The following is a 12,447-nucleotide window of genomic DNA, read 5'->3' as shown; positions in this document are numbered from 1 at the left end:
CTAGATTGAAAATAACGGTTAAGCACATAAATGATACTGGCTACAAATGAGATATTAATATAAGCTGCAACTCTCTGTGTAGCTGCGTGTGCTTGTGTCTCGTACATGTATATGCATGCATAGGACTGCAGGCCATTGTACAAGACTTGGGATGGCCATCAGCTGACCAGACAATGATTTCATAATCAGCAGGCTGTCACTCCTGTTTAAGATACTTCTTTATATAGGCCACAGTGCTGCTTTCCCCCAGCTCTGCCTCTTTCAAACTTCCTGTTCTTCCTGATACTGGCAATTTTCTCTGTTGGGAGACGCATAGTAATGTTGTCTACAGTATTGAACCTTTGACATATTCTTTAAGGATGTTGCCTCTGAGGAATTTTCTTCTTGATGTGTTCTGTTCTGGAGCCATCTTGTCACCTGTCTCCCTGCTGTTGTCAGAATGGTCATTTTCTTGTCACAATATTGTGGTTTACAGTGAATGAGCAGCATGCTGCTACATGTAGCCTGAACTCTCCCATTTTGCCTCTCCCTTGGCATCTGCGGGAGAAACCAATCGTGGAGCTGCAATCTAGGTTGGCTCCTCGTGATAAACCAACCAGGGATCCTGGTTAGTTGCTCCCAAACAAGCCAGGATTCATCAGCCAACAACAAATTATGGTCTTATTTCTTCTGCTTGTGCCAGGAAAGTAGCAAAGGGGGAGCAATTGGGCCGCGTAAAGCAGCACACTGTTGGTTCACAGTAAACCATGATAAGACAGTAACTTCTGTCTTGCCTGCTGTGCTTCCCTCACGTTTGAACGCTCCTTTGGCTTTATTTTCATAAGCTGAAATGTAAAATGCAAATGTTTTTTGCAAATGTAAAATGCAGATGTTTCCCTGGAATGAACACCTGATCTCCTCAATAGATACATGATTTAATGCCTTAGATGAGTAATCCCTTAGGTGAATCACACCATTTATATCCTCCATGTACAGCATTTTACATTACCCATAGTGTAGAACCTCTGACCTTTTTTGGATTGTGTGAGCAAGTTTGGCCCCTGTTCCTATTTTCCTGCATACTAAAGCATGCCATGGAGGTTTCATAACTGTTCACAGGACAGATGAGGGGAGTGAGTAACCAACACTATTTCCTTTTATTATTATGGAAGCAAATCACATGGAACATTTCCCCTGCGGTCACTTTGTTGATTTGACAATGTTTTATAGGAGATGTTGGATGAAATAGGGAACTAGATTTTAACTCTAGAAATAAGCACTTTCTCAATTCTCTTCTCACTCCTTTATGTTTTACTATCTTGTTGGTTGTTACTTATCTTTGAACTGTTTTGTGATTAACTTGTCTTTTAACAGATTTATAACTTTAGGCTATAAGAAACCATTGGAAAGGGAAGACCTGTCTGAGCTCATTGAAAGTGTTTCATCCTACATTGTGTGTCCAGAGTTTGAAAAGCATTGGAGAAAGGAAGTATTTAAGAAATCCAAGGACATAAAGGTAATTCTGATGGCAATAAAAAAGATGTCCCTGAAAGAAGCCATGGGCTTCCAGAGGCAAGATTTATAACCTGGCCTTGAAGAACGGGAATGACTTTTCATCTCTTAAAGAGCTCCTGTGTGACACATGCATAAGCTGCTGCTGTTGCTTCTCCTTTTACCTGTTTTCTCCACCCAGTCTGTCTCTTTAGATTGCAATACCTGTGTGGTGCTTGCTCAAGATGTTTCCCTGGAATGAACACCTGATCTCCTCAATAGATACATGATTTAATGCCTTAGATGAGTAATCCCTTAGGTGAATCACACCATTTATACCCTCCATGTACAGCGAGAACTGACCATCTGAAGGAGGAGGATGACTCTTAGAGTTTATGCATGTTGCTCTAGGCAACTACTGGAAATCTGGTAACAACCGATTTAAGCATGTTGCTAGGAATGAACATTGATGTTCCTTTGGAAGCTTGATGCTCGCCACAGCACATACAAATTGCGTCGCAGTAAACAGGAGCCATTTTTTAAATGTTACTGTACATTTATTTGTTTTAGAAGGGTTTTCTTTTGTTTTAGGCAAACAGCATTTCCATATTTTCAGATCTTATATCTGTTCAATCCACAGGCTCCAGCTTACGAAGATGTGACAAAAAAGCCAATTTCCCAAAAGCCATCTCTCCTTTCACCACTATGGCAAACATTTAAATTTTTATTGATCAAGGTGGCTATTCTGAAAGTTGCAAGTGATTTTTTAGCTTTCCTGAGCCCACAGATTATGAAGTAAGTTTGCAAATATGCCTTAATATCAAGCTGGCAGATCCAGGTGCCTTAGGCTTTTCCAGATCATCCTGTTGCGTGGTTGAAATTTCTTGCAAAAATCTCACAAATGTATCTCTATGTTGAGAGATAAATTAATACAAATTATATGTAATATTAATTAGCTGGAAACTAGCTATTGGCTTGCAGGAGGACTACTTTTCCTAGTAATTGGTCTGGAAAATCTGGACCATTGACAGTAAAATCTGACCTCCTCCAGCTGTTTAATTACATACATTTGTCATACCGCTTTGTTTATTTTTAAATAATATGCTTTTTAAAATCTCAAGTATTATTTGGCTTGAAGGAGATGATTTACCAATTGTGCTTCTTGCATGTTGACACATTTTCAACTTGAATGAAATGCAGGCAGAATTTGCATAGTTTATTGAAGTCAGAGATATGTAGTCTGCGTTTAAGACATTGGATTAACCTGATGTTATCAGTTTGGGTACCGCTGCCATCACATGCATATGTCTGTCAGATAATGTTTGTGGGTTAATTGTTAGCAGCTTACAGGTGGTTAACTGTGGGCTGTATCCAGGGGTTAGTTTGTGCTAGCAATGAGGTTCTTCTGTTTATGCAAGGTGGAGCACCTGGCTCTCACTTATTTCCCTCGCTTGCTGCATCTTTCTCTATCATATATGATAATGTTCCAGAGCATCCTTCGGTAATCAAGAGCAGATCAGTAGATAGGGAGGGTTGTTGATATCAGGTGTCTTTCCTTGTGAAAGCAGAAGTGCTTTATGCTAACGTAAGGACTCCAAGGCTACTATAGCAGTTGTATTGCACACATGGAAGTGGCATACAGTGCCGGTAAGAGCTAGATGCCCTACTACTACTATAGTTGCAACCTGATTTAAAAAATAATTGTTATTGATTAAGGAACTTTGTTAAATTAGCATATGGATAACAATATTTCTGGCACATAAATAATAATTCATTTTTTAGATGACTACATGTAGTTCAACTGCCATGAGTTTAGGAAAATCTGCTTCCTTTTGCAGTTAAAGGAGGAATACCTCTTTCAGGATGGTGGGTGCCATTTTCAGTTTTTAAAAGGACTTGTATTTAAAAAATATGCTGCCCAGTTCATCATTGATGCCTGTTTATCGATTAAAGGCTTTCAGTTAATTAAACTTTGCAGCTCTCTTATCAGAGTTAACTCTGCTATTAGTGCTTCTCAGTTTAGGCATTATCCTGCCCCTGTCAGTGACATATGGAGACTGGGCTGCCTGTGCAAATGCATCAGAGGCCAAGTAGTTTCTGGAATCTGCTGCCAGATTGTTGCAGTGAGAGGCATATTTCTATGCTTTCAACATGATGGTTCCCTCTGCCTCCGTATGCAAAGGCCACACTCATCCACTGTATATGCTATGCATTCTTGGAACACATTGCATTTCCTACACTTAGGATGCAGCCTTTGAAAGGGTTCTGTGTTCAGGGTGGGATGCTGCAGATCATATGGATTGTGTCCCAGGAGCTGAGAGGATATTGGCTGAGAGGATGGTGGCCACCCTTCAGCCAGCCTACCCATTGCCTTCATCTGCTCTCAGTCACAGGGGATGGCCTGGCACAGTGAAGCCTACCCAGGCATGACATCCAGCTGGTCAGGACCTGGGTGAAACTTGGCATCTTTGTTCAGTGTCCTCCACATTCTAGGAACAAGATAAACATCACCCAGGTGTTCCTAGTTTTTCAACTAAGTGGATCTAATGAAAGTTGGAAGCTTATTCACTGCGTTATATGAATAGGAATAAGATCATAATTTGCTTTAAGAATAAAATAAAACAAACTTCGCTGTCTTGCATTGCAGGGAAATGATTCTGTTGTGTGAGCATTCCTCTGCTCCACTCTGGAATGGCTATGGGTATGCAGTGGCTCTTCTGCTTGTGGTTGTTATGCAGACACTAATCCAACAGGCCTACCAGCGCCTTAACTTGCTTACTGTTGGGAAAATTCGAACTGCCGTCACTGGCCTTGTATACAAAAAGGTAATCTCTCCTGTCTGTCCATATTGGGGGCGGGGGCAATGATGCCTGCAGAAGGGAAATCCCCCACTAACCCTTCCACAGTTCATTCCTCCCAATCCTTGGGATGTGGGCAGGGGGCCGTAATAGTAGGCTGTTATCAGGGGGAAATTGGACAGAGGCAGCCTGCACAAGTGAACCCAGCTTGTTCAAACTGCCTTCCCAATTCCCCCTGCCCTGCATTTGAGGTCTTCCGTTCAGGTTCCAGGGTCCTCAGGACAGACCTTTCCAAGGGGGCACTTAGATCTGCCTTGGGGAACAGAAGGTGAGGAATTTCCTTTATAGAAAGCTCAGATATTGACATCAAGTAAATTCTTGCAGAGTGGATAATATAAATCAGAGGTTGGGAACCTTTGGCGCATGGGGCAGTCTTGACCTGCCAGGGCTTCCAGTTTGGCCTTCCAGGCTGTTATTCTGAAACCATGTCCACTTGTCAATCAGGTGATGTTAACCAATGGGTGTTTGGTTCAGCTGCACACACTAGTTCCCCAGATGAAGTTGATCAGTGCAGAAAACAAAACTGAATGCTGACCCATCCGTTGATGCATGGGGAATTCCATCCTGCTTGGTTAGGGTGTGCTGGCCACTTCCCAAAGGGAAGCAGCTGATACACCCATACCCTGTAGAAAGTAAGCTTGAACTTCCCACACATTAGCTGATGTGTGGGGAGTTCAGTTCTGCTTTGTCGCTATCTCCTTCCCTCCTATGGGTCAGCTTTGACCAGTAGGTGGGACTATGCATATGCCAGCCATCTGTCATCATTATGATGTCAAGTGATTGAGAAATGGATGGTCCCATCCACCTGTCAGAGCTGGCCCATGGGAGTTGACGGGAGATAAAGATCTGCCCCCTGGTCAAAAAAGGTTTGTCACCCCTGAACTGCTAGTGGAAACAAGAAATTCTCGCAAATATTTCAAAGGTTCTTGTCTTGTTCCAATGTGCACATGGAACTTCCTTGTATATAAGTTTCCTCATTCATTTTAATAGTGAATGCAAAGTTCTGCTGGACTGGATTGATGGAGGCATACTTAAGTTTTAAAAGCATTCCTATAAATCCATCCAGATAATTTAAAGTGGCCATCTTTTATGGTTTTGTATCACAATGGTAGGACTATTACAAAACGTGTTTCCAGAATATTCATTATACCATCCGTCTGTCCTTGGCCGCAGGCTTTAAATTTATCTAGCTCTTCAAGAAAGAAGTATACAACTGGGGAAACTGTCAACTTGATGACAGCAGATATCCAGCAACTCACAGAACTGGCAGTCAACCTCAACCTCTTATGGTCAGCCCCCTTTCAGATCCTCCTGGCCATTACCTTCCTTTGGCAAGAATTGGGCCCCTCGGTGCTAGCAGGTGTTAGTGTGCTGCTTTTGGTGTTACCAGCCAATGCTTTTTTTGCTGTCAAAGTCAAGCAGCTACAGGTAAGGAATTTCAGTTGGACGTACCATAGAAAGTTGTTGTATTATGGGGAGATGATCATTTTAATTTGAATGGGTTGCATCCTGAGTTAGGTAAGTAAGTAGAAGCACTCAGGCTTTCCCAGCCCCTGATCCCATTGTTGCCCCCTCAAGCCCACCCAAGAGCAGCATTGACTTCAGGGCATGATGGCACTCGACAGTGAGCAGGTGGTCTCCCAAATGCAACAGCTCTGGCACATGCCTGGCGTGCTCTGGTCCATGGGGTCACGAAAAGTCGGACACGACTAAACGACTAAACAACAACTGGCACATTACATGTTGAAGCTAAGTGTGAAGCTACCTGAGGAAAGGTTGGGTTTCTAAGAGAGGCTGGGGTGTTTTATGTGTAGCGTAAGATAGTAGTCATCCTAGAAATAATTTATCTGTCCAGTGACAGGTTTGAAGTGTGAAGTTGAGAAAGATCTTAAATATTTCAGTAAGAAGTGTCTGTTTGAAACAAAGTGCAGTGCCTTTCAAAAGTACCAACTAAGCTATCTTTGAGTGCAAACACATAAAGTTTTAATTTTGCTCAAAAGATGCCCTATCCTTACTTAGATCCTCTGGGTTCCCCTTCATCTAATTATAATAACTTACTGCTGTTAAACATAAACCCTACTACAAACACTTAACTGAAGACCTCTACTATGGGAATAAAGGGAAAGATTTATCTAATGACACATCTAGCACATTACCCAGCACCCATCTTAAGTGAGGGTGTCTGTCACACAGGTCCACTGTCCCAATTGCTAAATGAGATTTATCAAATCTTCTGTCTTTATAATGCTTATTTAAAAAAAAAAAAATAAACAAAAAAGTCCAGTCATCTACCAGTGTAAGTAAATACTACAGTTATTCTGCCTGAAACATTATTGATTTGCATTCTCATTGGCTGTATCAGTTGTGGGATATTAAACATATATGTGCTATGCAGCATAAAAAATGAACCTTTAATCCTATAACCTTTATTAATAAACTTTATTGTTTTTCAGAAAAGTCAAATGAAGAGTAAGGATAAACAAATTAAACTCCTAAGTGAAATCTTGCATGGAATAAAGGTAAGACAGATAGTGAATCTGTATACTTGTTTAGTCTGATTATGGAGGGCAATATATGTCTCAATTCATAACCACATGTAGATTATTTTGAGCTAACTTGATAATAGATTGTGCACTTTGCCATTTCTGAAGAATTATTGTTATTATGATTCATTCCCTTTTTCCACTATCAAAAATGTGAAAGTTTTCAGGAAGAGTGCACTATATTTCTTTCAAGATGACTCTCATATCATTCATTCAGAGTCTGGACTGGGCAAGCTTCTGCCATGTAATGTGCTGCATCACAACCAGGAAATTTCAATGCCTTAAATTGATAAAACTAAGCCCAAGTGCATGCAACTGAACAGCCACATAAAGATAAAGGATAAAGGGACCCCTGACCATTAGGTCCAGTCGTGACCGACTCTGGGGTTGCGGTGCTCATCTTGCTTTATTGGCCGAGGGAGCTGGTGTACAGCTTCTGGGTCATGTGGCCAGCATGACTAAGCTGCTTCTGGTGAACCAGAGCAGCACACGGAAACACCGTTTACCTTCCCACCGCAGCGGTACCTATTTATCTACTTGCACTTTGACGTGCTTTCGAACTGCTAGTTTGGCAGAAGCAGGGACCGAGCAACGGGAGCTCACCCCATTGCGAGGATTCGAACCACCGACCTTCTGATCAGCAAGTCCTAGGCTCTGTGGTTTAACCCACAGCGCCACCCGTGTCCATAAACAGCCACATATTACCTGTTTAACCCTGTTTAGGCCTGCCTCCCTTCCCCTTCCTTTCTTCTGCTTTTTCTCTTGCATTCTTGGATTGCTAGCTCCTCAGGGCAGTAACTTGTCCTCTTGTATGCCATAAAGTGTCACGCACCCTGATGGCACTAGAGAAAAAACTAACTGCATCAAGCAGAGGTCCTTCCATTCACCACATAGAATGTCCCTGCCTGAAAAAGAATGGACTACCTGATCACTTTGTGTCTCTTAGGGAAGAGTCTCTGTTTGAGGTAAATGTCAAACTGTGATGGTGTCCTCCTATATAGAATGGAAAAGTTGTCTTCATGGGTTTTATGAGGAACTGCTACACAGCCTAGTTTTCACATCAATATGAGGGGTGTGTGTGCATGTTTTGCACTTTAAATGTACTATAATAGCACATGTTTGAGCATAAATTTGTATCACACAATATTGCTAACTGGTGCCAGTGTTTCAAAATGTACATTTCTGTTTAGATTCTCAAGCTATACACATGGGAGCCATCATATCAGAAAAAGATCGTGGACATTCGGGAACGTGAAATCGATGTTTTGAAATCCTCTGGCTACCTGACAACATTCTCCATGTTGACGTTGACTTGTATCCCTTTCTTGGTGTGTTTTAATGAAATAGCACTCATTTATACAGTTGGGTAATTATATATCCTACATCTTGCTGGGTGCAAGACAACCCTGCTGATAAAGAACTATTTTGCCACCATTAAGAATGTGCAGTACATATCCAAGTTTTATCACATGCTGGTTCAAAAGCCACCAGTGTGTGAAGTAATCTTTCTGCATTGGGCAACAAATGGAGCAATTTATTTAAAATAAATTTCCTGATTACAAAGTAGGGTTTTGTTTTCATGCTCAGATTTTAATTTGATGTAACAACAAAGTAAAGAGTTTGAGTGGGGAAATTCTGAAGAAAACATGGTGGAAGCAAAATAAAATTTTAAGGAAAGTCTGGCAAATTATATGAATGGAAGAACAATTTAGGATCCAACCCAATGGGTCTAGTTTAAGCTTAGTTTGGAATATAATGCTAGTTATTAGGTAAGACTTGTGCATTTATGCTGCTATAACTTTGCAGTTCATTTTGAATGTATAAGTTCCATTTTAGCATTGCAGCCTAATGCTGTTTTGGCTTTAGCTGTAGGAGAAATCGATACTATCTGCATAGCAAATAGTCCAAAGTGTGCATTACTTATATGCTTGCTTTCTCTATGAATATGAAAGTCTTCAACTTTCAGTTGGAAGTAAGCTAAACTAAGTGAAATGGTACTTAAGAAAGCTTGGTTTTTGCTAGTGGTTTCTGCCAAGGAAACATGTGTTGAATTGAGTTGTTTCATGTCAGTCATGCTGTTTATTAGCAATAAACTAAAGCACTGTTCAGTCAGTACTACTGAAAATTGAGCTCTTAACCTACGGGGGGAACCCCATTACTTCTTTCTCTTAAAGGTCTCTTTGACTACATTTGGAGTATATTTTCTGTTGGATGAAGAAAATGTTTTAACCGCTGCTAAAGTGTTTACTTCTATCTCTTTGTTTAATATTTTACGACTGCCTTTGTTCGACTTGCCTACAGCGATTTCTGGAATAGCTCAGGTAAATATACTGTTTGAGCATATCCTAGAAAGGATATTTGTGGTACTTAAATAACATTTAATAATGTGCATGTTTTTCATCTTTTAGTTAACGTTTAAAATGTATTGGTTCATTCTGCTAGATAAAATTATAAGGGACTTTGCTAAAGTGATGTGTATACTTTAAAACACATACCATTCCCTTTTCAAAGTTTATCTTGGGGGGGGGGGGGAGTTTGATGAATCTCTTAGCACATCTTGAAAATCGGGGCCAGACCTGTTTGTTTTAACAATTGCATATAGAGCAGGAAGGGAACGACCCTGGATTTTAGAGAAAATTTGATGCATGAGTGTGGAAAGCCAAACTCATATGGCATCCAACACTTTCTTCCCTGTTGCTATTCTCCCTATACAAGTGCATCTGCCCTCAGTTCAGTTGCCATAGGAAATAAGCATCAAGGGTGGGGCAGAGGTACAGATTGCCTAAAAATTGAATCACAAACGGAAGGGCCAAGAATGCCCCCTCCCCCGCTTGTTGCTCTTTCTGCTCTAAACATTGCACAAACATACTTTAAGAATAGTTGGAGGAAGGTTTGAATTTAAATAAGTGACTTCCACTATTAGAATAATTTTGGCTTTAAGATCTCAATTTCCTCAAAACTAGCCATTACCAGCCAACTATCTTGTAAGGCTTGGTCCAGTATACCTGAAGGAGCATCTCCACCTCCATTGTTCTGCCCGGACACTGAGGTCCAGCTCTGAGGGCCTTCTGGCGGTTCCCTCGCTGTGAGAAGCCAAGTTACAGAGAACCAGGCAGAGGGCCTTCTTGGTAATGGCACCTGCCCTGTGGAACGCCCTCCCACCAGATGTCAAAGAGAAAAATAACTACCAAACTTTTAGAAGACATCTAAAGGCAGCCCTGTTTAGGGAAGCTATTAATGTTTAATAGGTTATTGTATTTTAGTGTTTTGTTGGAAGCCGCCCAAAGTGGCTGGGGAAACCCAGCTAGATGGGCGGGGTATAAATAATAAATTATTATTATTATTATTATTGTTATTGTTATGGCTTAAGCATGAGAGTCCAATGATAACGAGTGTGACACCCTGACTCATAGGGTTGCCATATGTACTCCTTTTCCAGGACATGTCCTCTTTTTCATGGGTAGAGTCATCATTGCAATCCATACTTAAAAATAGAATTTGGAAAATGTGTCCTCTTTTTTGCTCTTCAAAATATGGCAACCCAAATTAGGCTGGCCCCCTTCAGTAATGCTTTTAATCTGAGCAGTAAAGACTTTCTAACGTTTAGACATCTTTTGATTCCTACCTGTTTCTGAATTTGTTTTATTGCCTTGTTTTAATGCTCTTTTTATCATTTAACTGTTGTAAGTCACTTTGAGAGCCCAAAGGTGATGTATAAAGGATGTTGCAAATGGGGTACCTTCTGTGATCATGATGCTTTACCTTTCATTGCCCGCAATGCTGCAAGCTACCTTCAGCAATGAATTACTAAATCAAAATCAGAGCGAAAACAGATGACTACTTGATGCAGCCTTCCTTAGTCTGGTGTTCTCTAGATGCTTTGGGCTAGAACTCCTCTCATCCCCATCTAGTCCACCCAGAAGGCACTATAGGATTGGTGTTTTATTGTAAGGAAGTAGAGTGTACTCTGTTTACTAGACCCTACAGAGAACTAGCTCCCCACATGGCTAAAGAAAAGCATATAGGACACTTTTGCAAAGAAACAGTGTGTTTTCAGTCTCAGGCTAAGTGTAAGCAGTGCAGCGTTACTTTGCTTTTGGAAATAGCAAAAAATCTCTGCATGGGTTTGTAACATCCTCAAAATTATTTTGTAAAACCTAAATTGACTCAGCGTTCACCTGTTTTTGCAGACAAAGGTTTCTATAATTCGTTTAGATGATTTTCTGTCTTCTGAAGACCTCAACCCTCAAAACATCCACACAGATTACAGTGGGGGTAAGCTTTTCATCTGTTTCCAGTATATGACTGATGCTTGAGAACTTGGGCTGCAAAGTCTGTGTCTGTTAACTTGAGTTGTTTTGTTTCTGAACTTCAAGATCATGCATTTAGATTTGTTAACGCCTCTTTCCGCTGGGAGAAGATTGGAGCGCCAACCTTAAATAAGTAAGAAACAAACTATATTTACAGTCTAATGCAAAAATCTGTAATCATGTGCTAAGGTCAATGTCCTGAATACTGGAGTTGAGTGATCAAATGAAAAGGAGAACTCATACATCTTATAGTGAGGGGGAACTGAGGGGAAAAACCTTATTGGGAAGGGAAGGAATCTCTGAAAGGGCAAATAGTTGGAAGATCAGATTTGCAAGCAACATTAGTACAGGCAGCTCTGCATTTTTCATATGCACTACATCTGACAGCAGCTATGAGAATGGTCCTGGCATCCTCTTCTGCCTAAAGCAAATCATCATGTGTTGCACAAACAGGATATCCAGCCACCGCCTTAATTTGGAGTCTGCTGGTTATTAAACAAGGTGAAAGCTCAGCTCCTATATAAGGTCATCTAATTCAAACCCCTGTTGATTCAGACAACTCACTAGTAAAGTATCTCTCATCTAATCTCTGATTAAATACCTCTACTGAAGGAGAAGAGTTCACCACCATTTGAGGCAGTCTGCTCCACTATCAAACAGCTCATACTGTCAGGAGGTTCTTAAATATTTACTTGAAATTCTTTTTCTTGTAATTCAAACCTATTCATTTGAGTCCCAACAAATTTACTCCATCATCTATGTGATAGCCCTTTTAATAATTGATATACAGCCATGATCCCTCACCCTTAAGTTTTCCCACATCACCAACAGTAGTTATGTGTGTATATATATAATAGGCGTGTGCCTGTTGTACATCCACAACAAAATAAAGGAACTACCACGATCTGTACGGATGGCATGTTAAAACATTAACTTGGGTCCACCGGTAAACAGTAAAACATTTGCCAGGTTCACCAGAGACTTGCTGCTACAAAATGAATTTGTGCACTCTGTAGATGTGCCAAAAACATTTGAAGATGTGGGTACCCGCTCTCCATGGATACCTCCCTGCCCCATGTTTCACACATGAGCTAATAAAAGGGGCCATATGAAACAAACTTTAAGTAGATGAAGATGGGAATGATAAAATGTTGATGGCTGAGAGTGTAATTTGACAGGAATAGATGGTGGCTTCTAGCTATGATGTGTATAAAGCCTATGGAAAGCTCTGGAGCAGAGACAACCCTTATTGTGACAGCACGCAGT

At 40.8% G+C, this 12,447-nt stretch overlaps 1 protein-coding gene across 4 annotated transcripts in view; it reads left to right on the top strand.

The window, feature by feature from the left end:
• LOC308589986 (multidrug resistance-associated protein 1-like) overlaps nt 1-12,447 on the top strand; it is a 29,531-nt gene that overhangs the window by 2,907 nt on the left and 14,177 nt on the right. For 3 of the 4 annotated variants that reach the window (XR_014009593.1, XR_014009594.1, XM_081199611.1), the window contains exons 3-11: nt 1,354-1,495; nt 2,111-2,265; nt 4,118-4,295; nt 5,502-5,756; nt 6,782-6,847; nt 8,062-8,199; nt 9,046-9,192; nt 11,062-11,146; nt 11,248-11,314. Coding sequence is in view for 2 of the 4 variants with exons in the window: in XM_081199611.1 (XP_081055737.1) it covers nt 1,354-1,495; nt 2,111-2,265; nt 4,118-4,295; nt 5,502-5,756; nt 6,782-6,847; nt 8,062-8,199; nt 9,046-9,192; nt 11,062-11,146; nt 11,248-11,314 (1,233 nt within the window). In the remaining 2 variants the exon portion in view is untranslated. Of the gene's footprint in view, nt 1-1,353; nt 1,496-2,110; nt 2,266-4,117; nt 4,296-5,126; nt 5,251-5,501; nt 5,757-6,781; nt 6,848-8,061; nt 8,200-9,045; nt 9,193-11,061; nt 11,147-11,247; nt 11,315-12,447 lie in introns of those variants that run through there. The other variant, XM_081199612.1, reaches the window with a different exon arrangement.

This window comes from Podarcis bocagei (genome assembly GCF_964188305.1).
Source record: "Podarcis bocagei genome assembly, chromosome: 6".
NCBI classification, from domain to species: domain Eukaryota; kingdom Metazoa; phylum Chordata; class Lepidosauria; order Squamata; family Lacertidae; genus Podarcis; species Podarcis bocagei.
Note: the sequence above shows the minus strand (reverse complement) of the source record. Positions and strands in the feature narration are given on the sequence as shown.